Source organism: Musca vetustissima, unplaced genomic scaffold, assembly GCF_032173495.1.
Source record: "Musca vetustissima isolate MV318-11 ecotype Yass unplaced genomic scaffold, APGP_CSIRO_Mvet_v1 utg2062, whole genome shotgun sequence".
Taxonomy (NCBI): Eukaryota; Metazoa; Arthropoda; class Insecta; order Diptera; family Muscidae; genus Musca; species Musca vetustissima.
This window is the reverse complement of record NW_026888565.1, coordinates 34,387-62,293: the sequence shown is the minus strand read 5'-3', so window position 1 is coordinate 62,293 and position 27,907 is coordinate 34,387. Positions and strand designations below refer to the sequence as shown.

General features: G+C 35.1%; 1 protein-coding gene across 1 annotated transcript in view; it reads right to left on the bottom strand.

Moving 5' to 3' along the window:
• LOC133336401 (protein qui-1) overlaps nt 1-27,907 on the bottom strand; it is a 62,813-nt gene that overhangs the window by 10,919 nt on the left and 23,987 nt on the right. The window contains exons 8-13 of the mRNA XM_061544697.1: nt 21,345-21,491; nt 20,909-21,209; nt 19,534-19,657; nt 19,276-19,387; nt 1,541-1,636; nt 129-1,455 (exon numbers count right to left, since the gene is read on the bottom strand). Coding sequence (XP_061400681.1) covers nt 129-1,455; nt 1,541-1,636; nt 19,276-19,387; nt 19,534-19,657; nt 20,909-21,209; nt 21,345-21,491 — 2,107 coding nt within the window. The remainder of the gene's footprint in view (nt 1-128; nt 1,456-1,540; nt 1,637-19,275; nt 19,388-19,533; nt 19,658-20,908; nt 21,210-21,344; nt 21,492-27,907) is intronic.

Sequence of the window (27,907 nt, the reverse complement as noted above, 5' to 3'; positions counted from 1 at the left end):
TTTTATGGTATTTGTTTTTATGTTTTGTTAAAAGGCCTATTTTAAAAAAAATGAAGTTTAGGCTTAAAAAAATAAGGCCTTTAAGAAATAATTTTTTTAATATATTTTTAAAGGGGTTCCTGTCTTACCTTCCACATCTCTAGCAGGCGCTGAATAGGTTGGCAATTTAATATACTGGGCTGGGGTATTGTGCAGGCATATGACGGGTAAATTGAAACTATCCACCAGCTGGACCAATATTCTCGAACAATCCATGCTAATATCAAAACGTGGGAAGGGAACATGTAACTGCAGCGATGTCAGGGCCAAACCCCGCTTGGTTTCCCAAACAATCAGTGTTTTGTCATCACTACCCGAGACGGCGGTGGAACCATCCGCCGAGACTTTAACACCAATTACCGGTGCCAAATGACCAGCCAACGTGTGGATCTCCTCACCCGTATGCAAATCCCAAATAATTAAATTTGTATCCTTAGATCCCGAAGTGACTTGTGTTTTATTTGTCACGGAGACGGCCACACAGGTTACAGCATCCGAATGACCCACTAATACCTGAGCCAATTTACCTCCTGTTGCCTGCCAGACCTTCAGTGACATATCCCTCGATCCGGTTATAATATACAGACTATCAGCTGTTATGGTAAAGCAGGTTATTTCATCGGAATGTGATACCGAATATTTTTCATCTTCCCGGGTGAGCGACCAGATTTTCAGGGTATTATCACCATTTGTGGATACGGCAAATTTCATGTTATTTGTGGCGGCCAGGAATTTATAGGGTCCTTGGATAGTCTGTAATAAATTACCACCGTCGGACATCCAGACATATATTAAACCATCACGGTCAGAGGACATTATCCGTCGTGAATCCATGAGGACCACTACACTGCAAATGGGCGCCACGTGGCCTTTAAAGGTATTCGATATGGAACCACTTGCCACACTCCAAACATGAACCATACGATCATCGGAACCGGTGGCTAGGTATTCACCATTCGGGGCAAACATGAGACAGGTTACGGGTGCAGCATGCCCATCATAGGTGGTCTGATATTCGGGGGTATTTATTTGCATGAGGTGGACATGACGTCCGGAGGCAATGGCCACCAGTTGGGAATCACGCGACACATCAAAACAGGTAATGGGTGGTAATGTCGTCGAGGGAGATCTCTGTGTTTGGGTGGTCCGCTTAAGGGACCTCTTTCGTTTCTGATTGTGGGAATAGGGATGGACATAGAGTTCTTCGTTGCGGAACGAATAGAATGTAATTTTATTGCCACCCACAGTAATCAGGAAGTCATCATTATCCATGGCATAGAGGGCGGTTACGGGACCGGGATTGGGTGGCATGGAACGTATTAAGCGGCCAGAATGCATGTCGTAGATCAAGGCTCGGGTATCTTCACAGCCGACTACGGCTCGTTGGCTATCACGGGCTATGGAAATTGTGCGTATCTAGGAGAGAAAAATTTGAAAAAAAAATCGAAAAATATATTTTTTCAAAACAAATTGTGATTTGGGAATCCCTTTTGAAACTTACCCTAGATTTATGACCCTTTAGGGTGTAGAGTTCCTTGCCAGTGGCCAATGTCCTGACATACAGACCATTGTCATCACAATGGGCCAATAGAAATACCTAAAAAGGAGAAAGGGAAAATTGTTAAAATATATTTTTGGGGGGTTATCGAGGCCATAGACGTGGATTACTTTTGAAAGAATTTTTTTAAGCAGCTAACAAGGCCTAAGGCTTGGATTTTTTAAAATATTTTTTGAAAGTCCCTGAAGGCATAACGCATGTATTTTTTAATAATTTTTGAGGGACCCAGAAGGCCTAAAGCGTAGATTTTTTAAAAGAAATTTTTGAGGGACCTAGAAGGCATTAGGCGTGAATTTTTAAAAGAATTTTTTGAGAGACCCAGAATGCATTAGGCTTGGATATTTAAAAGAATTTTTTGAGGGGCCCTGAAGGCATTAGGCCTAAGGCGTATATTTTTTTAAAATAATTTTTTGAGGTAATCAGAAGGCCTAAGGCGAATATTTAAAAAAAAAAAAAAATTGAGGTGCTCAGAAGGCCTAAGGGGTATATTTTTTAAAAAAATCTTTGAGGTACTCAGAAGGCCTAATAATTTTTAGAGAGACCCAGTAGGCCTCAGGAGTGGATTTTTAAAATAATTTTTTGAGGGACCCAGAAGGCCTCAGGCGTGGATTTTTAAAATAATTTTTTGAGGGACCCAGAAGGCCTCAGGCGTGGATTTTTAAAATAATTTTTTGAGGGACCCAAAAGGCCCCAGGCGTGGGTTTTTAAAATAATTTTTTGAGGGACCCAGTAGGCCTAAGGCATAGCCTTTTTTAATAGTTTTTTGAGGGACCCAGTAGGCCTCAGGCATAGCCTTTTTTAATAGTTGTTTGAGGGACTCAGAAGGCCTAAGGCATGAACTTTTTAAATATTTTTTGAGGGACCCAGTAGGCCTCAGGCATAGCCTTTTTTAATAGTTGTTTGAGGGACTCAGAAGGCCTAAGGCATGAACTTTTTAAATATTTTTTGAGGTATCCAGAAGGCCTAAGGCGTGGATTTTTTTAAAATATTTTTTGATAGATACAGATTGAGGATTGAGGGATTCAGAAGGCCTAAGCATGGATTTTTTAAATAATTTTTGAGGGACCCAGGATCCAGGCGTGGATTTTTTTAATATTTTTAGCTAAAGAGGCATAACGTCTAGATTTTTTTTAAATATTTGAAGTTAAGAACATTTCCATTATTAATTAAATATCTTATTGACCCTTGGTGCGTATGATGGCTGACAACACTTTTACGTCCCAATGAACTATTAGGGGATTAATTCCTTACTTTCTTTTGCACATTATCGGCTACAATGGTGTAGATTATTTTGTGAGTACTAGAATAACAGCCGAAGAAGATTTTCCTCACATCAATTTTTATGTTTCCCTTTGGAAAGCTTAACATACATTTGCCGTAGAAGAATGAGGGAGGGATAGAATAGCGTTTAGGATATCGTAAATATTTAATGGCCAGACCAATGTATTGAAATTAAGTTTTTTTTTTATGTTAACAAATTACAAGTCAATTTAAAATAATTATGTCTATTAATGAAGTTAAATTGAGGTGTAAATTGTTTTTTTGGTTCACGGGGACAACAGCAAGGCAGCAACGCAGAGGAATCATTTTGTAGGAACTCCCATAGATGAAGAAGAAATTGATTGAAATTTCAAGAGGGAAAATATTTCAAGGGAGGAACTTTTCCATCTGCAGAAGCCTTATGAATAATTTTATATTTTTTGCTGCCTTAAAAATTAATGTTTTAATTCTGTATTACAAATTCCAATACACCAAAATGGATGAGCGTTTCCCTGCCTACTTTGTGTCTGTCCCCCTGATGATAACCATGTCGGTAAAAGGGAAATTCGTTAATAAATGTTGATCTATTTATTTGCTTTCATGGCATAACAAAATGAGTTTATAATTGCTGGATGCCTTTCAAAAAGGGATTTTCTTTTCTTCTTGTGTCGATTTCAGTCAAGTGTTAACATATCCTTATTGATGAAATCGTCTCAAACACACACACAAACTCATACACACCCACCCAACTCCAAACAATACACTCCAGTTGAGTGTGTGTTCAATATTGAATTTTCCTCATCTATTCTGCCACCCATCATCGCCTGTTATTGATGCTTGGGGGCTTAAGGATATTTATGACCCACAATTAATTGTTGTTGTTTTTTGATTTTTTTTGGAGGGGTTTCTTTTCCTTCTTTATTTTCTTCATTATTTGGTTATGGTGTAATGAAAATATGCTTTATTTGTTTAATAAATAATTTTTGTTTATATTTATTTTCAGGATTAAAATACCGGTGAATTGGAAAAATTCAAGAGAGGGGACTGATATTCGAGTTTAAAAAGGTAAGATTAGTTTTATGCCATATAAATAAGTGATTGGTGTAGGACTTTATAAGCATTTGGGGCGTATTACATTTGACAATACTCATACGCACCATCGAACAGAAAAGGTGATATTTTTAAGATATATGAACAAGGCCTATATCAGACGTATATTTTGAAAATAATAATTTTACGACGCAACAAATATCGTGGATGTTTTGACAATTTTTATTTTCAGATCTGGATTTTTTAAAGAAAACATTTTCAGGATCTATATGTGGCATGCTTTTTTAAAAGGGTTTTTTGAAGGATATAAATTAAGCCTGGATTTTTTGAAGAATATTTTTTCAAGAAACTGTAAAATCGTGGATTTTTCAAAGAATAATTTTAAGGGTTATCATAAGGCGTGGATTTTCCAAAGAATATTTTTAGGAGTCATCATAGGGCGTGGATTTTCCAAAGAATATTTTTAGGGGTCATCATAAGGCGTGGATTTTCCAAAGAATATTTTTAGGAGTCATCATAAGGCGTGGATTTGTTAAAGAATATTTTTAGGAGTCATCATAAGGCGTGGATTTGTTAAAGAATATTTTTAGGGGTCATAATAAGTCGTGGATTTGTTAAAGAATATTTTTAGGAGTCATCATAAGGCGTGGATTTTTCAAGAAATATTTTTAGGGGTCATCATCAGGCGTAGATTTGCTAAAGAATAGTTTTAGGGGTCATCATAAGGCGTGGATTTTTCAAAGAATATTTTTAGGGGTCATCATAAGGCGTGGATTTTTCAAAGAATATTTTTAGGGGTCATCATAAGGCGTGGATTTTTCAAAGAATATTTTTAGGGTTCTGGTCAATGAAGACCCATATTGTTTTCGTTAAAGATCGGTTAATATTTAGGTGATGCAATGGAAAAAAACTAAATTTTTTTCTGATTTTCTAGTCCAAACATCGCGAATTTTTACATGGTAAAGGAGATCGGGCCAAATAATATGCATGACTGTTTTGATAAAGATCGGTCAATATTTAGCGGGTCAAATGGACCCTGACTTTCGTGTGAAAAATGACAAAATTTGTATTCCATGGCGTATATATTTACTCCTGAAGGACATAGACCCGAGAAGTTGCTAGAGGAGTGGATGGCCTTTAAATTTATACCAATTACATTGTAGTATGTACTTGGATGTGGGAGTTACACTTAAATATTTAGAGGTGCTTACGTATTCTGATATTATTTAGTCACACATTACCACACTAGAGGCGGAAATATGGCGCTGATCGCTTTAAAATTTTCCATGAGGATCCAGGTATGGTCAAGGATAACGCCTATAATTTTGGGTGATGATCAGATAATAATATTGATTGGATGATGCAGTGGACCGACAATTGAAAGCCGAACATCACAACACAACCCACGGTGAAGGGAATCTGGACAAGTAATTAGAAGGGCTGTACTGGATATTAGTAATATTGGCTGACGTCTAGAGGTTTCAAATATCAGGCGTGCATTTTCTAAGAATATTTTCAGGGTTTAGAATAGGCGAGGATATATATAGTTTTAAATAATATTTTTGATTTATTAAATAATATTTTTACTGGACCCAATCAGTGCCAAAGAGGATCGTTATAAAATTTGAAGCCCCGTATGCGTATAAGTTATGACAACACTAATACACACAGGTATTCGGAGAATTACAAAAAATATTTCCTTTCAGAACTAGAAATTATTCAAGGCGCACTTCATTATAAAATCCGAATCCCCGTAAGCGTATAAGTTATGACAACACTTATACACACCAACGTTCGGAGAAATAAGATTTCCCTTCAATTTTAGAACTAGAGATTTTTGTTTTTAAATCCTATTTCATTATTTTTAAATTCCTAAATCTCTAAATCTTTTTGTTTTTGTTTCACGTTTTTGTAATGCAAATTTTCGAATTCATCCAATTTATATCCATAAAAGTTAACGGGGTGGAAATTGAAAACGGTCCTTTTCTTTGGGGGTAAGACTACAAAATGAAAGCGTATTGTTTTTCTTTTGAAAAACATGAATGTGTGTGTGTGCTGACAGAAGAACCCTCAATCAGGATTGGCCTTAGTTTCTTTTTTTCGATGTGTGGGGTTTGTGTTTTTTCTGTGTTTGTATTGTTATGTCAACTATGCTAATGTTTGCTTACATTTCAAATGCTGTAGTGCTTGACAGAATGGGCAATGATCTATGGATCTGCTATTCCCCCTCTTTTTTTGGTGAAACCAAACAGAAACGCAATGGAAAAGGTAACAACTTAATGTTGCCATAGGCTTATACCGGTTACTTGGCTTTTTCAAGTTTTTGTTTTTATTTTTTCGGTTTACGGTTTACCATCACCCCTTACCACCTTCGAAATGTACACAAGTTTTTTGTTGGTTTGTTTGCTCTTTTTTGTTGATTCCTCTACCCACTCGCATAGCTTATCTACCAGTTTAGATGCTGGTGTCAAGGTTTACTTTTCTTTCCGATGTTTTGTTTTCTTGAGGTTGAAGGACTTCTTGTCTTTTTGCCCGTTTGCCATTATGACATCTACGATGACGATGATGATGATGGCGAAAGTGAAAAAAAATACTGAAAACTTTTAACAAATAATAAAACAGCTAAGACAAAAGAACACAAGTAGTTGCGAAAGAATCGAAAAAGGTAAGCTAAAGTGATAGACAAAGAACAGATTAGACCTCAACCTCTGCAATGCGAAAATTACAAATAAACGAGATGAACAAAACCAAATGAGAAAACTTTGACAAGAGAATTCTTCGCTTCGAAATGCTTGGTTTAAACTTTAATTGGTAATTAGTTAACAGTGCTAAGACAAGTTAATTGCTTAAAAGTTTAGTTTGCCACCACCTCTTAATAGTTAACATCAAATGAGTGAATGACTTGAAGTGTTAGCTTCTGTTTTTTTCTCAAAAATGCCTCTACACGAAATTACCGCCATTAGAGGAGGACTCGTTTTTTCGAAAATAACAGCCAGACACTTTAATGTGCTTTTAATAGTAAGGATTTTCTTAGAGATTTCAATGGGAACAAATTATCTGGGTTATTTATTTCAAGGCATTTCGATAAAAATAAATTGTGTCGCAGACAAAAGTTCATGTGGCGTATAAGTGTTGTTATCTATGATACGCCTCATGGCACAATTTTGAGATTACAGGGTAAAGGCTTTTAATCCAATACTTACAGAAAAAATCAGCAGCATAAATCCTAAATAATTAGAAGTGTTTCATTTTTCTCTGATGCAAATTATGGAGAGCCTTGGAGCGTATGATTACTGCCAATAATTATACGCCTTTTATAACTAAACAATACATGTCTCTATCTGTTCCGGAATAATATACTCTGAAAACCCATTCTTTAAAAAATCCACGCCTCACATGGACCCTGAAAAAGTATTCTTTAAAAAATCCACGCCTCACATGGACCCTGAAAAAGTATTCTTTAAAAAATCCACGCCTCACATAGACCCTGAAAAAGTATTCTTTAAAAAATCCACGCCTCACATAGACCCTGAAAAAGTATTCTTTAAAAAATCCACGCCTCACATAGACCCTGAAAAAGTATTCTTTAAAAAATCCACGCCTCACATAGACCCTTAAAAAGTATTCTTTAAAAAATCCACGCCTCACATAGACCATTAAAAAGTATTCTTTAAAAAATCCACGCCTCACATAGACCCTTAAAAAGTATTCTTTAAAAAATCCACGCCTCACATAGACCCTTAAAAAGTATTCTTTAAAAAATCCACGCCTCACATAGACCCTTAAAAAGTATTCTTTAAAAAATCCACGCCTCACATAGACCCTGAAAAAGTATTCTTTTAAAAAAATCCATGCCTCACATAGACGCTGAAAAAGTATTCTTTAAAAAATCCACGCCTCACATAGACCCTGAAAAAGTATTCTTTAAAAAATCCACGCCTCACATCCAAAAAGTATTCTTTAAAAAATCCACGCCTCACATAGACCCTTAAAAAGTATTCTTTAAAAAATCCACGCCTCACATAGACCCTTAAAAAGTATTCTTTAAAAAATCCACGCCTCACATAGACCCTTAAAAAGTATTCTTTAAAAAATCCACGCCTCACATAGACCCTTAAAAAGTATTCTTTAAAAAATCCACGCCTCACATAGACCCTTAAAAAGTATTCTTTAAAAAATCCACGCCTCACATAGACCCTTAAAAAGTATTCTTTAAAAAATCCACGCCTCACATGGCCCTCTTTAAAAAATCCACGCCTCAAAAAGTATTCTTTAATAAATCCACGCCTCAGTTGGCCCTTGAAAAATATTCTTTAATAAATCCACGCCTCAGTTGGCCCTGAAAAAGTATTCTTTAAAAAATCCGCGCCAATTTTTAGTAGAGCCTCGAAAAGTATTCTTTAAAAAATCCACGCCGTTTTAGGCCTGAAAAAGGTTCTTTAAAAAATCCACGCCTCACCCTGAAATAGTATTCTTTAAAAAATCCACGCCTCACATAGACCCTGAAAAAGTATTCTTTAAAAAATCCACGCCTCACATAGGCCCTGAAAAAGTATTCTTTAAAAAATCCACGCCTTAGGCAGATGCTGAAAAAGTATTCTTTAAAAAATCCACGCCTCACATAGACCCTGAAAAAGTATTCTTTAAAAAATCCACGCCTCACATAGACCCTGGAAAAATATTCTTTAAAAAATTCACGACTTGCGATTTGTAGTCAACGGAAGTCTAATCCGTACTTTAAACCATTAAAGGTGTCTTTCATCCCACATCACGGATGTATCTCAACCAATTCGGTTTTGTGTTTTTATTTCAGATTTAGCCTGTGTTGTGTTTTTTTCGTTCTGGTTTTCTAGTAAAGGATTTCAACTAATCTGAGAATGACACTGACCCAATTGTTTTCATATCCTTTTACAGTTTCAATGGGCTCTTGTTTTCTAATCTCTTGAATTGAGCCGGTCAACAGCATTCATCTAGGCAGCCGGGCAGGCAGGCAGGCATTCAGCCAACCAACCAACTAGTCATTCAGGCAATACATGTATGTTCCGTCTAACATTAACATTGTTGTGAGCCAATTTGTGTCTTTATGTGCATGTATGTGTCGTGGTGTATGTGTGTGTAAACATTTCCATGTATGTAGGTGAATCCTCTAGATTTGTTGTTAGTTAGGCTCTTTCAAGAGGAATGAATGCTTTACAAACAATGTCAGAATGCTTGGTTGATTTCGAACATTATGAGTGAGGGTTTGCGGAGATGGGGAAGGGGAAGTGGGGGTGTATGGATGTCTCGCAAACAAAAATGTTCTACATAGGAACACATTTGTTATGGCTGTTCACAACAGAGACATGTTTCTTGGTTCAAAAATGTCTACACATATGATAGAGGAATAGAGGGGGAGGTGGAGGAGAGGAGGAGAGGACATCAATAACACCGAGTATGAAGCAAATGCAAAAAATTATCTAGAACAGGAATCACACACACACATGCATACATGTGGATATACCTTCTTTATGAACGATACTAATGTTGGGTTGTTAAACAAATCATATGGACTGTAAGCAGGGCTGCCAGGTTTAGATTTTTATGGAATATTTTTTTCAAGTAAATCCAAAGGCGTGGCCCTTAAAAAATATTTTTTAAATCCACGAGTGTGGATTTTAAAAGAATATTTTTTCAGGATCCATAAGAAGTGTAGATTTTAAAAGAATATTTTTTCAGGATCAATAGGAGGTGTGGATTTTAAGAGATTTTTTTTTTCAGGGTCCATAAGAGGCGTGGCCCTTGTTAAAAATATTTTTTAATCCAAATCCACGCCTCAGTTTTTTTGAAAAATATTTTTCAGGGTCCATAAGAGGCCCTGGAAAAATTTTTTAAAAATATTTTCTCAGGGCCCTTTAAAAAACTTTTTTTTTGTTAAATCCACGCTTCCTTTGGCCCTTGAAAAATATTCCACAAAAGATGGGTATTTTGAGGTGTGAATTTTTTTCAGGGTGGATAAATCCACGCCTCAGTGGCCCTTGAAAAAAAATTTTTTAAGGTTGCAAATCCAGGCCTAGTTTTTGAAAAATATTTTTAATAAATCCACGGTCCATAAGAGGTGTGGATTTGTTAAAGAATATTTTTTTCGGGGTCCATAAGAGGTGTGGATTTGTTAAAGAATATTTTTTTCAGGGTCCATAAGAGGCGTGGATTTGTTAAAGAATATTTTTTCGGGGTCCATAAGAGGCGTGGATTTGTTAAAGAATATTTTTTTCGGGGTCCATAAGAGGCGTGGATTTGTTAAAGAATATTTTTTTCGGGGTCCATAAGAGGCGTGGATTTGTTAAATGATTTTTTGTTCAGGGTCCATAAGGGGCGTGGATTTGTTAAATGATTTTTTTTCAGGGTCCATAAGAGGCGTGGATTTGTTAAAGAATATTTTTTGCAGGGTCCATAAGAGGCGTAAATTTTTTAAAGAATATTTTCTAGGGAATGTTTTATCGAATTTCCTACCCAAGAACTTTCAAAACCTGCCAACCCTCTTTGTTTAATTCTTCTGCTTCCTTTTTGCCACCAAATAGATGAGTCCACAAAAGAGATGGGTATTTTGTGTGCGTGTCTCTGAGTGTGTGTTTGTGTGTAAAAGTTAAAACAAATGTTTGTCTGATGATGGCTTGACTGACACAAACAAGAACGACATTGTCAGCATTGTTTTGATGCGTAAAAGGATAATGCGAATGTGCATAAATATGCCATATTATAAAGAAAGAAAAAAACTCGAAACAAATGTCTGTTTGTATGTAGCACAAATAAAGGTGTGTGCGTATGCTTGTCTTGAGTAAATGTAAATTTAGTCTACTTTCAAATGGATTTTTGTTTTTCATAAACAAACATACGCACGCACACACACATCACTCACCCAAACACTTCAAAGTATGCAAATGCTAATATAAAAAGAACACAGTAAACATTATATTTCACATTTGTTTTTGGTGTCTTTAAAGGACCTGTGATTTGTTTGCCTCCTGTTTTTGTGATTCTTGAAAACATCAAGGACTTGTTTATGAACTTCCGTAAACACAAAAATATATTTACCATGTTGTTTGTTGAGCCAGGGATGGAAAATATATATTTTGAAAATTCAATTTGTTTTAAAATATTTACATGGGTGTGTGTTTTTGAGGGTATAGGGACGTAAGAGGAACATAAGTTAATGATTGCCGAACATTTGTTTGAACATAGGTAAATATTCATAAAAATAAATGGTTTACATGTAATCATGGCAACTAAGTAAATAATAATCAAGGCAAATCGGGATAAATGTATAATCTTTAAGAGATCCGCAGAGTTTTGCAAATAACAATTTATTTACAAATGACAAAATATTCTTTAATAAATCCACGCCTCAGTTGTCCCTTGAAAAATATTCTTTAATAAATCCACGCCTCAGTTGTCCCTTGAAAAATATTCTTTAATAAATACACGCCTCAGTTGTCCCTTGAAAAATATTCTTTAAATCCACGCCTCAGTTGGCCCTTGAAAAATATTCTTTAATAAATCCACGCCTCAGTTGGCCCTTGAAAAATATTCTTTAATAAATCCACGCCTCAGTTGGCCCTTGAAAAATATTCTTTAATAAATCCACGCCTCAGTTGGCCCTTGAAAAATATTCTTTAATAAATCCACGCCTCAGTTGGCCCTTGAAAAATATTCTTTAATAAATCCACGCCTCAGTTGGCCCTTGAAAAATATTCTTTAATAAATCCACGCCTCAGTTGGCCCTTGAAAAATATTCTTTAATAAATCCACGCCTCAGTTGGCCCTTGAAAAATATTCTTTAATAAATCCACGCCTCAGTTGGCCCTTGAAAAATATTCTTTAATAAATCCACGCCTCAGTTGGCCCTTGAAAAATATTCTTTAATAAATCCACGCCTCAGTTGGCCCTTGAAAAATATTCTTTAATAAATCCACGCCTCAGTTGGCCCTTGAAAAATATTCTTTAATAAATCCCCTCATCAGTTGTCCCTTGAAAATTATTCTTTAATAAATCCACGACTCAGTTGGCCCTTGAAAAATATTCTTTAATAAATCCACGCCTCAGTTGGCCCTTGAAAAATATTCTTTAATAAATCCACGCCTCAGTTGGCCCTTTGAAAAATATTCTTTAATAAATCCACGCCTCAGTTGGCCCTTGAAAAATATTCTTTAATAAATCCACGCCTCAGTTGGCCCTTGAAAAATATTCTTTAATAAATCCACGCCTCAGTTGGCCCTTGAAAAATATTCTTTAATAAATCCACGCCTCAGTTGGCCCTTGAAAAATATTCTTTAATAAATCCACGCCTCAGTTGGCCCTTGAAAAATATTCTTTAATAAATCGCATGATCTGGTGGCCCTTGAAAAATATTCTTAATAAATCCACTGGTCAGTTGGCCCTTGAAAAATATTCTTTAATAAATCCACGCCTCAGTTGGCCCTTGAAAAATATTCTTTAATAAAACCACGCCTCAGTTGGCCCTTGAAAAATATTCTTTAATAAATCCCCGCCTCAGTTGGCCCTTGAAAAATATTCTTTAATAAATCCACGCCTCAGTTGGCCCTTGAAAAATATTCTTTGGATATAAATCCACGCCTCAGTTGGCCCTTGAAAAATATTCTTTAATAAATCCACGCCTCAGTTGGCCCTTGAAAATTACTTCTTATCGAAAATCCACGCCTGTTGGCCCTTGAAAAATATTCTTTAATAAATCCACGCCTCAGTTGGCCCTTGAAAAATATTCTTTAATAAATCCACGCCTCAGTTGGCCCTTGAAAAATATTTTTAATAAATCCACGCCTCAGTTGGCCCTTGAAAAATATTCTTTAATAAATCCACGCCTCAGTTGGCCCTTGAAAAATATTCTTTAATAAATCCACGCCTCAGTTGGCCCTTGAAAAATATTCTTTAATAAATCCACGCCTCAGTTGGCCCCTTGAAAAATATTCTTTAATAAATCCACGCCTCAGTTCCCTTGAAAAATATTCTTTAATAAATCCACGCCTCAGTTGGCCCTAGAAAAATATTCTTTAATAAATCCACGAGTCAGTTGGCCCTTGAAAAATATTCTTTAATAAATCCACGCCTCAGTTGGCCCTTGAAAAATATTCTTTAATAAATCCACGCCTCAGTTGGCCCTTGAAAAATATTCTTTAATAAATCCACGCCTCAGTTGGCCCTTGAAAAATATTCTTTAATAAATCCACGCCTCAGTTGGCCCTTGAAAAATATTCTTTAACCCTTTGTAATTCTTTAATATCCACGCCTCAGTTGGCCCTTGAAAAATATTCTTTAATAAATCCACGCCTCAGTTGGCCCTTGAAAAATATTCTGTTAATAAATCCACGCCTCAGCTGGCCCTTGAAAAATATTCTTTAATAAATCCACGCCTCAGTTGGCCCTTGAAAAATATTCTTTAATAAATCCACGCCTCAGTTGGCCCTTGAAAAATATTCTTTAATAAATCCACGCCTCAGTTGGCCCTTGAAAAATATTCTTTAATAAATCCACGCCTCAGTTGGCCCTTGAAAAATATTCTTTAAAAAATCCACGCCTCAGTTGGCCCTTGAAAAATATTCTTTAATAAATCCACGCCTCAGTTGGCCCTTGAAAAATATTCTTTAATAAATCCACGCCTCAGTTGGCCCTTGAAAAATATTCTTTAATAAATCCACGCCTCAGTTGGCCCTTGAAAAATATTCTTTAAAAAATCCACGCCTCAGTTGGCCCTTGAAAAATATTCTTTAATAAATCCACGCCTCAGTTGGCCCTTGAAAAATATTCTTTAAAAAATCCACGCCTCAGTTGGCCCTTGAAAAATATTCTTTAATAAATCCACGCCTCAGTTGGCCCTTGAAAAATATTCTTTAATAAATCCACGCCTCAGTTGGCCCTTGAAAAATATTCTTTAATAAATCCACGCCTCAGTTGGCCCTTGAAAAATATTCTTTAATAAATCCACGCCTCAGTTGGCCCTTGAAAAATATTCTTTAATAAATCCACGCCTCAGTTGGCCCTTGAAAAATATTCTTTAATAAATCCACGCCTCAGTTGGCCCTTGAAAAATATTCTTTAATAAATCCACGCCTCAGTTGGCCCTTGAAAAATATTCTTTAATAAATCCACGCCTCAGTTGGCCCTTGAAAAATATTCTTTAATAAATCCACGCCTCAGTTGGCCCTTGAAAAATATTCTTTAATAAATCCACGCCTCAGTTGGCCCTTGAAAAATATTCTTTAATAAATCCACGCCTCAGTTGGCCCTTGAAAAATATTCTTTAATAAATCCACGCCTCAGTTGGCCCTTGAAAAATATTCTTTAATAAATCCACGCCTCAGTTGGCCCTTGAAAAATATTCTTTAATAAATCCACGCCTCAGTTGGCCCTTGAAAAATATTCTTTAATAAATCCACGCCTCAGTTGGCCCTTGAAAAATATTCTTTAATAAATCCACGCCTCAGTTGGCCCTTGAAAAATATTCTTTAATAAATCCACGCCTCAGTTGGCCCTTGAAAAATATTCTTTAATAAATCCACGCCTCAGTTGGCCCTTGAAAAATATTCTTTAATAAATCCACGCCTCAGTTGGCCCTTGAAAAATATTCTTTAATAAATCCACGCCTCAGTTGGCCCTTGAAAAATATTCTTTAATAAATCCACGCCTCAGTTGGCCCTTGAAAAATATTCTTTAATAAATCCACGCCTCAGTTGGCCCTTGAAAAATATTCTTTAATAAATCCACGCCTCAGTTGGCCCTTGAAAAATATTCTTTAATAAATCCACGCCTCAGTTGGCCCTTGAAAAATATTCTTTAATAAATCCACGCCTCAGTTGGCCCTTGAAAAATATTCTTTAATAAATCCACGCCTCAGTTGGCCCTTGAAAAAATATTCTTTAATAAATCCACGCCTCAGTTGGCCCTTGAAAAAATATTCTTTAACAAATCCACGCCTCATTTAATAAATCCACGCCTAGTAATTAGCCTTGAAAAATATTTATTAATAAATTCACGCCTCACTTAAACGCCTCTGCAGGTCCTTAAAAATATTCTCTAAAAATCTCCACATTTTCGTGAATACATTTTTTTTAATAATTTTCATAAATAACCGAATTTTCTACATAATTTGTAATGCAAAATAGTTATGAAACAAAAATAATATTTTATTATTATTTTACATGCAAGAAAATCATTACCAAATAATTTACGTAAAAAATAAATACCGATTCTTCTTTCGCTTTGCTCAAAAAACCACAAAATTCTTAAATTATATGAAAAAAATTGCTGTGTGTGTTGCCGTGTGTGAAGTAACTACCTTGTCGTGTACAGACATGTTCGTGCCACACCGCTGAACCAAAAAATGCCACTCTGGGTAAATGTCACTTAATCCGCCCAATGTGAATTGGCGGTGTGTGTGTGTGTACAAAGTCTTTTGTCAAAAACACAAAACAAAGGTATTTCCACGATTTTCCTGCCATCCACCACATTAGACGATTTAATGTGTCACAAAATAATTAACTTTATGTTTTGTTAAAATTAGAAAACTTTTCGAAGAAGGTGAAATACGAATTAAGAAAAATTATATAAAAGTGACAATCACGGTGATTAACTAATTAATATATGTGTGTGGGTATGTGTAACATAATATTAGCAGACATTAATTGAATTACGAAAAGTATTAGTTATTCAAATAATTAAATGTCAAAGAAAAGTTTGGCAAAACAAATTTGTTGCGCATGGGCCATGGAAGTGCCATGCAAATCAGAGAGGTGGACTTTTCTTTAATAAAAATTTTTTTGAAGAGCTGACTTAGGCGAGGATTTTGTTATAGAGTATTTTTTCAAGGATGGATTTTTTAAAGAATATTTTTTCAGGGTCCATATGAGGCGTGGATTTTTAAAGAATACTTTTTCAGGGTCTTTGCGAGGCGTGGATTTTTTAAAGAATACTTTTTCAGGGTCCATATGAGGCGTGGATTTTTTAAAGAATACTTTTTCAGGGTCCATATGAGGCGTGGATTTTTAAAGAATACTTTTTCAGGGTCTTTGCGAGGCGTGGATTTTTTAAAGAATACTTTTTCAGGGTCCATATGAGGCGTGGATTTTTTAAAGAATACTTTTTCAGGGTCCATATGAGGCGTGGATTTTTTAAAGAATACTTTTTCAGGGTCCATATGAGGCGTGGATTTTTTAAAGAATACTTTTTCAGGGTCCATATGAGGCGTGGATTTTTTAAAGAATACTTTTTCAGGGTCCATATGAGGCGTGGATTTTTTAAAGAATACTTTTTCAGGGTCCATATGAGGCGTGGATTTTTTAAAGAATACTTTTTCAGGGTCCATATGAGGCGTGGATTTTTTAAAGAATATTTCTTCAGGGTCTCTTTGAGGCGTGGATTTTTTAAAGAATACTTTTTCAGGATCCATATGAGGCGTGGATTTTTTAAAGAATACTTTTTCAGGGTCCATATGAGGCGTGGATTTTTTAAAGAATACTTTTTCAGGGTCCATATGAGGCGTGGATTTTTTAAAGAATACTTTTTCAGGGTCCATATGAGGCGTGGATTTTTTAAAGAATACTTTTTCAGGGTCCATATGAGGCGTGGATTTTTTAAAGAATACTTTTTCAGGATCCATATGAGGCGTGGATTTTTTAAAGAATACTTTTTCAGGATCCATATGAGGCGTGGATTTTTTAAAGAATACTTTTTCAGGGTCTCTTTGAGGCGTGGATTTTTTAAAGAATACTTTTTCAGGGTCCATAAGAGGCGTGGATTTTTTAAGGAATACTTTTTCAGGGTCCATATGAGGCGTGGATTTTTTAAAGACTACTTTTTCAGGGGCCATAAGAGGCGTGGATTTTTTAAGGAATACTTTTTCAATGCCTATCACAAAAAGTTCTTGAAACCTAGGGATTTTAAGACTTCCTCTGTTTCTTAAATTTAAATATCTAAAAATGTTTTCCCATATTTAACCCCATTTAACTAAAAGCTACCTCCTCCAGCAAAGTGCCAGCATCTTCCTCACAAAATCCATTTAAACACGTTAGCTCGCTCGATGGCTGTTTGGCTGGCTGGCTGGTTTATCTTCATGACATTTCATGGAGTTTAGTTAAGACAATTGTCTTTAATGTTATTACCCGAAAATAAAAATACATTATCTCGAGTGGAGATCTGTTTGACATTTCCAAATGACTGACTTCTCTCTGTGTGCATAAGACTGAGGAGATTATGTGATGGAGAGACGGCAACTGCTGCCATCATTGTCTGTGTCATAATAAACTGGAATTGTCATTGTTTTGCCTTAAGACAAAAGGAATCAAAAGAAAAGTAACTAAAAACACTTAGACGACACATTCAGCCAGTCTCTGAGTTCGTCCGTCCATCAGCCAGCCAGCGTCAGGCAGTCACTTTGTTTCACAAAATTAAATGAAACGAAGAAAAAATGAAGACAACTAAAAGTGATAAACTTAATCAAAGCAATTTAAAGAACTGAAATGGAAAAAAGGAAAAATTTGCAAAGATTTTTCATGGAAATTCTTTCATTTGAGGTGTGAGGAAACGATGAAGAATGTGAAAACAAAGGATTTTTAAACTTTTACTTTCGAGTTCTAGTTTGTAAAAAAATTAAGGGGGGAAAACAACCAAACCCGCAATCTCCAATGCTCAAGGGGAACATTTGTTAAGTATTCAAACAATTTGTAATTATACGATCAATTTATAGGTGTAGACCGGATTATAGGCTCCTTTTCCGACCCGTCCGAATTTTACTCTACAGTTCTTTTTTGAAAAATTGTCATTTAAAATTTTGTGTACTTCAAATAAATTTATTTAGAAAATTTGTATCACACGAAACGACATAACTTGCCGAACATTTGTTATCACTTTGTCAATATCTCCAAGGAATTTGAAAAATGCCAGTGCGAATGCTTTCGGTGGAAAAGAAAACCATATTTCACTACCCACCCCGAAATGGGAATAAGTTTACCACCAAAAGTGATACGCAGGTGTCTCATTTAAACGATAAACATCTCGAGAATTGAAGAGACCTGATTTCATGGAATGCCGAACAGAACCCACCGCCACAAATCAAGTGTTTTAAAACCGAAGTCACTTGACGCCTGGCTATGCTTATTTTTGGAAATGACGCATATTCAACATGCGATAAAATTTCTTGGAATATGTAGGCAAAAAGGGAGTCACGCAGTCAATCGGTCAGGTGACAATGAATTATTTACTGAGATGTGATCTGAGATTTGTGGGAGGAAAGAAAGTGTAGAGAAGAAGAAGAATGATACAAAGCTAAATGAAGCAAAGTTATTTCATTTAATTAGTCCTTGAAAAAATATTCTTTAAAAAATCCACGCCTTGTGGTGATCTTTTGATAAAATATTCTTTAAAAAATCGACGCCTTGTGGTGGTCTTTTGATAAAATATTCTTTAAAAAATCCACGCCTTGTGGTGGTCTTTTGATAAAATATTCTTTAAAAAATCCACGCCATGTGGTGGTCCTTGAAAAAATATTCTTTAAAAAATCCACGCCTTGTGTTGGTCCTTGAAAAAATATTCTTTAAAAAATCCACGCCTTGTGGTGGTCCTTGAAAAAATATTCTTTAAAAAATCCACGCCTTGTGTTGTTCCTTGAAAAAAATATTCTTTAAAAAATCCACGCCTTGTGTTGGCCCTTGAAAAAAATATGCTTTAAAAAATCCACGCCTTGTGGTGGTCCTTTGAAAACAAATATTCTTTAAAAAATCCACGCCTTGTGTTGTTCCTTAAAAATCCACGCTTGAACTTGGGAAACCTATTGAAATTGGGAAGAATCGGTTCAGATTTAGATATAGCTCCCATATATATATTTTTGTCCGATTTAATGTAAATGGTCCATCAAAGTCCCTATATATCTTTCGATTTGCACGGAATTTGGCACAGCGTAATGAATTAGGTCTAGAATGATGTGTGTTAAGTTTCGTGAAAATCGGTTCAGATTTAGATATAGCCCCCTATATACTTTCGTCCGATTTAATGTAAATGGTCCATCAAAGACCCTATATATCTTTCGATTTGCACGAAATTGGGCACAGCGTAATGAATTAGATCTGGAATGATGTGTTTTAAGATTCCTGAAAATCAGTTCAGATTTAGATATAGCTTCTATATCTGACCAAATGAAAAATTTAGTATCGGCTGCAGAATGACATGTTTATGGATCCAATTTCTTTTACTAGCCCTATAAAAATACGACGTCTGTTAGGATTCATCTGTGGAATATACTCAAAAAGGAGAAGGGTATCATATATTCGGCCCCGTCGGAATTTACTACTTTCCTTACTGTTTTTTTTTTCAAAATTGCAACTTACCAATTTTCCACTATTGATATCCGATATAACAATGGTCGAATCCTCACTGCCATTGATGACCATTGTGTTATTAACACCAGCAGCTACACTTGTAACAATCGAAGTATTGGATCTAAAGAAGAGGAAGAGAGAGGGGGAGAAAAGGAAGGACAATAGAAGAAAAATATATAAATATTGACTTGCAAATGCAAAAAAACCCAACACCCACTCCCCCCATCCTCGTCACCCAAATAGGACAACATACTGTGACATACTTACTTAATGTGAGTTTTCAATTCACGGCTTGTCACGTTCCATACAATCACAGTGCCATCTTCGGAACCGGTCAATAATAGTTCTGATTGTGGTGCTACCAGCAGGCACGTGACCGCCGCTGTATGACCTGGAAAAGAATGTGTGGACAACGGATAGATAAATACAACAGTTAGACAAAGGAATTGATTACACACACAGACACACACATATATGTATACACATGAGCACACACACAAACTACAATCAGGATAAAGGAAACGGAAGTCAATTAAAGGCATGAGACATGCATGTGTGTGTGTGTGCGTATGTGTACATGTAATTTAATAACCAACAACAAATTTAGTGATAATCATTGCCGTTTCGCTTGGATGGGAATTTAATGATGACCCTCCCATCCAAGGTTTGTCCTTTTTTGGAGCAAAAAAACTTTTTACAACTTTAATGAGGAAAATTATCAAAATTACTAGTGTTCTCCTGGAAATGTCTGTACATAATTAGTTTAATTCCAACAAATGGACGTGACCTCTTAACAAAATTATATAGGAAGGGAGAAGCATGTTATTTTCGGGGGGAGAATGTAATCTCGGCTAATCTAATCTTTGAAATCTCTACGCCTATGCTGGATACTGGAAAAATATTCTTTTAAAAATCCAGGCCCTGAAAAAATGTTTTTTTAACCCACGCCAATTCTAGACCCTGAAAAATATTCTTTTAAAAATCCACGCCTTTTCTATACCCTGAAAAATTATTCTTGGAATATAGACCCTGAAAAATATTTAAAAAAAAATCAACCCTATTCTAGACAAAAAATTCACGCTTATACTAGACCCTGCAAAATATCCTATAAAATATCCAACACTATTCTAGACCAAATAATCCTCGCTTATACTGGACTATGAAAAAATATTCTTTAAAAAACCCACGCCTCTTATAGACCTTGAAAATATTCTTTAACAAATCAAAGCCTACGGAAGACCCTGAAAAATATTCTTTAATAAATCGACGCCTTTTATAGACCCTGAAAAATATTCTTCAATAAATCCACGCCTAGGGAAGACCCTGAAAATATTCTTTAATAAATCCACACCTTTTATACACCCTGAAAAATATTCTTCAATAAATCCACTCCTTTTATAGACCCTGAAAAATATTCTTCAATAAAGTCACGCCTTTTATAGACCCTGAAAAAATATTCTTTAAAAATCGAAGCTTTTGATGGACCTTGAAAAATATTCTTTAAAACATCCGCGCCTTTTTTAATAAATCCATACCTTAAGAAAATATTTTTTAAAAATCCACGCCTCTTATAGGCCTTGAAAAATGGAATCCTTGCATGTATGTCTAATTGCTTCGTCAATTTTCTCCCCAAAATAATTACCTTTAAATATGTGATCCAATGAATTGCTCATAATGTGCCACAATTGGACATCACCGGATTTGGTGGCCAAAATTAGATGCTGTTTGGTTGGTGCTACACAGATGTCACGTATCGGTCCCGTTCCGGACACCGTCATTGTGCGTATTTGCGATGGCAGTGGTGCGGGCAGCCAACCCGTTAGCGGCACCAATAATGGCACCGTATAACCATCACACCAGGCTGTGGCAGAACGCACTGTCATACTCAATAGTGATGTGTCATTTTCATCATGTTCACTGATTGGCCTTAACCAGGCTATTAGCTGGAGGAAAATGGGGGAATGAAAAAAGGGAAAACACACACATAAATGTTGCAATTACACGAAAATTCTGATGAGAGAAAATGTTCTTCTTTTTCTTCTTCATTTATTTGTATTTCTTTGTCATGTTCCACTTACCTGGGCTCCCAATTGCATGGGGTCACGTGTCAGCACATCACTTGACTTGCGTATGGTATAGTAGATAAGTTCAATATCACGATCCAATAAATAGCAGCGTACATGTTCTATTAGACACCGTAGGTAGCTAATGGAAACAGTTTGCACCTGTCAAAAGAATGGAAGAGGAAAAAAAGAAGAAAACAGGATGATGAAGAGGGAAACGAAAAATGTGTGTTGATAAAAAGTTCTGCTGGTAAGCCTGCATAAAGTATCCGATTTCACAAAAATACGTGACTATAAAACTTTTTTACTTTTGTAAAAGATATGAATTTTCAATGAAATTAAAAACAAAGATTCTGAGATCAGGATAAGCACGATTTATGGAGAATTATAAATATCCAGAGGCATATTTAAATCTTTAAGTGTATTTTTTAAAAGTTTGGATATTTTTTAACGAATTTTTTTAGGCGTGGTTTTTCAAATAATATTTTTGAAAGGGTCTATATGAGGCGTGGATTTTTTAAAGAATATTTTTGAAAGGGTCTATATGAGGCGTGTATTTCTTAAAGAATATTTTTGAAAGGGTCTATATGAGGGGTGGATTTTTTAAAGAATATTTTTGAAAGGGTCTAAAATTTGCGTCGATTTTTTACAGAATATTTTTGAAAGGGTCTATATGAGGCGTGGATTTTTTACAAAATATTTTTGAAAGGGTCCATATGAGGCGTGGATTTTTTACAGAATTTTGTTTAAAGTTTTATATGTTTTTAATTGACTCTGTTTTTCTATCACTTTAAAAAATTTCCTTCATAGTTTGCACAACTCATTCTCCAATGCCTGTTTACCAATTAATTAGAAAAGAAAACTCCAGCTGAGATTGTTTATTAAAGTTTCTTAATTAAAAAAAATCGTATCTAAGAAATCCAATCCTTGTTTTACATTTGTGACCCTAACGGCAGAAATCTATAACGCCCACCATCACCAACCGTCACACTGCAAAAACTACAAACCATTCTCCCAACTACATAAAACTGTTCGAGTGTAAAAGAAAAGCACAACGATGTTCACGACATCCCCCCAGCGAATGGAGAGAATGAAACCCTTGTAGACAACAACTGGAGAAGTGACATTAATTGCAAAAATAACTGCATTTAGACAAAACGTCAACTACAACAACAGCAACTACTACTTAATGAACTATTGTCCCCGCACCACTCCTAGTGCAATTTTGCATGCCTTTGTCACCAGTGAATGTTTTGAAGTGTTGACTGAACAATGCCACCATCTGCTCATTAAAAGCTCGCAAAGTCCCAATGCTGGTTGGTGAAATGTTTACCTTCTCCATTCCATCACTCCATCGCGTCCTTATCTTTTGGGCTCTGGACACTTCTCATTACAAAAATTCAGACCAGTTTCACATGAATAATTGAGAGGTCGCGGCATACTTCAAACTTTCAAACTTTTGGGAAAAGTTTCAAAAGCTGACATGTCCTGTCAACGTGAACACAACACTAGAACACTGGCAATCGTGTATCTACTTCCTCTACAAAAGACACAACTTGACAATGGTGTAACTGGGTGGGTCTCCCACCTCATGGCCTCATTTCATCGCCATTGTTGAAACATTCAGAACGGGAACTCATTAAAGGTCTGTGCATCAACATTTTGTGAAAGCGTTAAACGAACTCACTTAAGGGGGTTGTCACCATCAGAGCATTGGAATGACCTCATTTTTAGTAGGTGTCACTTGTATCAACCCTGTAGTTTTTGGTACATGGATAGGGGGGATATGGTAGCCATAGTTTTAGTTCTGATAGTCTTAAAAAATATTTTTTAATACCTAAACCTGTTTTTGTCTATATATGAAACACCTCCTGCAGGTGTATGAATTTTCATATATAAATTTTCTTTTTATGGATTATATTATTTACTCTGTCGCATCATTATTTCATTTCTATACTTTCGCAACTGGTACACCATAATTCATGTGTTTACATTTCATTCCGATTTCTTTGTTTTTTTAGTATTCTTTAAATTCAAGTCAAGGCCAAAGGATTTTCATTATCTTAAATAAAGTTATTCTACAACTTGCTAGCCTAGTTTTTTTTTTATTATTTTAAAAACTTTGTAAATTCTACAACGGATTCTGAACTACGACCTAGCTGACTGACATAGGCTAGAAAACACATAAACCACATTTTGAAATTAAGTCTTTATAATAAGGTAGGTTGGTTAGGGTGCTGGGGCTGGCTGCTGCTGGTAGAGGAACAAAAAAAGGCAAACCTCCATTTTTACAAAACTCACAAACTTATGTTTACAGGGGGTAAGGATGGAAAACAGAAGTTATTAGTTTTTCAGTATACCAACAGTGGGCTTCAATGGTGTAGTGAAAGGAATATGAAAAATAGTAGATTGGTTCCTAACCAATCTCTGAATTGAAAACAGATCTTACCAATATTTTAAAATATTAACAGATACCTTGAAATGTATTCTGAAGGCCTCAGGGTCCTCTTCCTTAGTAACATTCGTACAATTACACAATGAAAAATGGTCTTATGTACCTTTAACATAGGGTCTTCTGTAGACTAACAGAAGTATTCAGAGGTCTTCTGTAAATTAACAGAATTATAAATTTGTTATTTATAGAAGGTTTAAAATTTATGTTATCAAGCGTTTATTAATTGCAAAGCTCTTCGGTATAAAAAAGGCCACACAAAATTTTAGAAAAAACCCACAGTCGACTCCTGAGTATTAACAGAAGTCCTCTTGGGTCTTATTTGTGTTAACAGAATGATTCAGGTATCTTAAATTTCTTATCAGACGTTTATTAATCGCAGAGTTCTTCTGTATAAAAAAGGCAACACAAATGTCTAGAAAAGCCCACGGTCGATTCCTGAGTATTAACAGAAGTCCACTTTGGTCTTATTTGTGTTAACAGAGTGATTCAGGTATCTTAAATTTCTTAACAGAAATCATAATATCTTCTATATATCACCATTAATAATTAATTAACATCGGAGGTCTTCTGTAAATTAACAGAAGCTCTCAGATTAAAAGAAAATCTCAGATATCTTCTGTATATTAACAGTTTACATCAGAGGTCTTCTGTACATTAACAGTAGACATCATATGTCTTCTGTAAATTAACATAAGTTCTCTTACTTACTTAGCTGGCTTGCTACAGAACGGTTGTTCCATAAGTCGAGCTTAAAAAAGACTTTCAAGCGGGTCGGTCTTGTGCGCATGTCCTCCAATTTTGTTTTCTACTTGGCCTTTCCATCTAGTTCGTGGCCTTCCCCTTCTATGGGAACATAAGTTCTCAGATTTACAAAAAAACCTCATATATATATTCTGTATATTAACAGTGGACATCAGAGGTCTTCTGAGGTATTAGGAGTCTTCTGTATATTAACAGTACCCATCAGAGGTTTTCAGTATTTTAACAGTAGTATTCTTATTATAAAAGAGAGCCTCAGAGATCTTCTGTATATTAACAGTAGACATCAGAGTTCTTCTATAAAATAACAGAAGTTCTCAGATTAACATAAACCTCAGATATCGTCTGAATATTAATAGTACATATAAGAGGTCTTCGGTAAATTAACAGAAGTTCTCAGAGTAACATAAACCTCAGATATAGTCTGAATATTAATAGTAGATACAAAAGGTCTTCTGTATATTAACAAGAGGTTCTTAGATGCATTCATGATATTAACAGACAATTTTAGAGGTCATCTGTAATTAACAGAAGGTCTCAGAATTCTTCGGTATATTAACAGTAGGCATCAGAGGTCTTGTGTAGAATGCGCTCTGTACTTTAACAGAAACCCTCAATGTTCTTCTGTAAGATTACAGAATGTATCAAAGGTCTAATGCATATTAAAATATATCCTACCCGGATTTTTTTCGGATTAACAGAAAGATTAACAGTATTTAATTGTATTCTGTATATAAACATACTGAGATCCTATGTAAACAACAGAGAGCCTCTGAATATCTATTTTATAATTCTCTTAGAAGTTATTATGCCCCATAAACTAGCTGGGGATTTTTGTAACCCAAAAATCAGCCAAATATAATCCTCCATACACCCAAATGAAATGTTTCCCCCTTTTTGCTAACCAACCTAATGTTTGGCAACTATTTTTCAATTTTCAACATTTTCTCTCGGCTTACTGATGTCGATGTCTATTATATAATGTAGTTCGGTATATGTGGGTGTCTGTCTTGTAAATGGCATTGCAATAGTAATTTTGTTGTTGCTACTGATAGCAGAGATGCTAGATTTAACCGCAGAAAAACAGAAAGAAAAAAAACAACAACAACATAACCATAAAATTGCAAAAAACCCCAAGTCAAATTGAAACGTGTAAACGTGTATTTTGGAAGATAGAGGGAAGATGTTGAGGAGGTCTGAAGATGGTTGGTTGGTAAGCTATATAAGTTGCAATATTGTATTGCATTTGTTAATGCATCTTTCAGTAAGCTTTTACAAATACAAATTGGAAATGGTGCCTAAGTGAGAACTTGGAGAACTTAAATTAGGAAAAATGTGTTTTGTGGAAACGAGTTGGTTATCCTTCATAAATACTCTCTCTCAGAGGTCTTCTGTAAATTAACAGAAACTCTCAGATTTACAGAAAATCTCATATATCTTCCCTATATTAACAGTTTACATTAGAAATCAGTAGGCTTCATATATCTGTAAATTAACAGAAGTTTTCATATATCTTTTTATATATAGATGGTCCCAGAAGTATTCTTATTATTAACAGAAAACCTCAGATATCTATTAACAGTAGACATTAGAGTATTTCTATAAATTAACAGAAGTTCTCAGATTAACAAAAACCTGAGGTATCTTCTGAATATTAGCAGTAGACATAAGAGGTCTTCTATACATTAACAGAAGATCTCAGAACTCTTTTTTACATTAACAGTGGACAACAGAGGTCTTCTGTATATTAACAGTAGACATCAGAGGTCTTGTGTAAATCAACAGAAGTTCTCAGATGTTTTCTTAATATTAATAGAAAGAATCTTATATCTTCTATACATCACCGGTGGATAACAGAGGTCTTCTATTTATATGCAGATGGTCTCAAAAGTATTCTTATTATTAACAGAAAGCCTCAGAGATTTGCTGTATATTAACACTAGATATCAGAGTTCTTCTATAAATAAAAAGAAATTCTGGGATTAACACAAAAACCTGAGATATCTTCTGAATATTAACAGTAGACATAAGAGGTCTTCTGTACATTAACAGAAAGTCATAGAATTTCTTCGTATATTAACTATAGATAACAGAGATATTCAGTATATAAACAGAAGGTTTTTGAATTCGTCTATGTGTTAAATTGGTGTTCTGTAAACTAAAAGAAGGTGCCAGAAGTCGTTTGTATATTAACATAAAGTCTCGCAGATCTCTGTATGTTAACAGAAGGTCACTGAGGTATTCTGTTTATTAACAGATGAGCGGAGAATTCTTCTTGTTATTAACATAAGGTTTTATGCAAATTAACATAGCTGCTAAAAGCATTAGAGGTCTTCTGTACCTTATCAGAAGGTCTCAATAGACAACCGAGATATTCAGTATATTAACAGAAGGTTTTTGAATTCGTCTATGGTCTTCTTTATATTAACATTAGTCCCCAAAGGTCTTCTGTACATAAACAGAAGATCTCAGAAGTCTTCAGTGCTTAACATAATGTCTTAGAGATCTTCTGTAAACTAACAGAAGATGTTAGAAGTCGTTTGTATATTAACATAAGTCTCGCTGATCTCTGTATGTTAACAGAAGGTTACTGAGATATTCTGTTTATAAACAGAGGAGCGGAGAATTCTTCTTTTTATTAACATAAGGTTTTATGCAAATTAACATAGCGGCTAAAAAGCATTCTGTATATAACAGAAGGCTTCAAAAATCTGTATTTCAACATCAACCTCCAAATATAACCTCCGAAGTGTTAACAGAAAAATCTCTGAGGTATACTGTATATTAACAGAGGACCTCGGATATTATCTGTATATTAAAATATGGTCTCTGAGATATTTTGTATGTTAGCATAACGTTTCAGAGGTATTCTGTTTATTAGCAGAAAAGCGCAGAATTGTAATGTATATTAACAGAAGGCCACAGAGGACTTATGTAAATTAACAGAATACCTAAAAATTATTCTGTATATAACAGAAGACCTCAACAGTGTTCTATATTTCAAAATAAGATTTTCTGTAGGTTAACAGAGGTACAAATATCTACGACAAGATACATTTAAACCACAATTGAACTTCCCTGCTTGTAATCCTTCTCACAAAGTTCGGACCATTTTTTTCTTAATATAAACAAAATGCAAAAGTATTCCTAAACTTCATTGTCAACTGGCTCTATTGCCATTCACTGCTGTCAAAACAATTTTAATTTCCCGCCCAACAAAAATTCTAAAGAAACAAATCAAGTTTTTCCGAAAAGTTTTTCATATCTGTCGACGAGTGCCACATATTTACTAAACAGCAGCGAGCAGCAACAACATCAAAAACTGTTTATATATTTATGTAACAACAAATGGTGTCTATGAAAT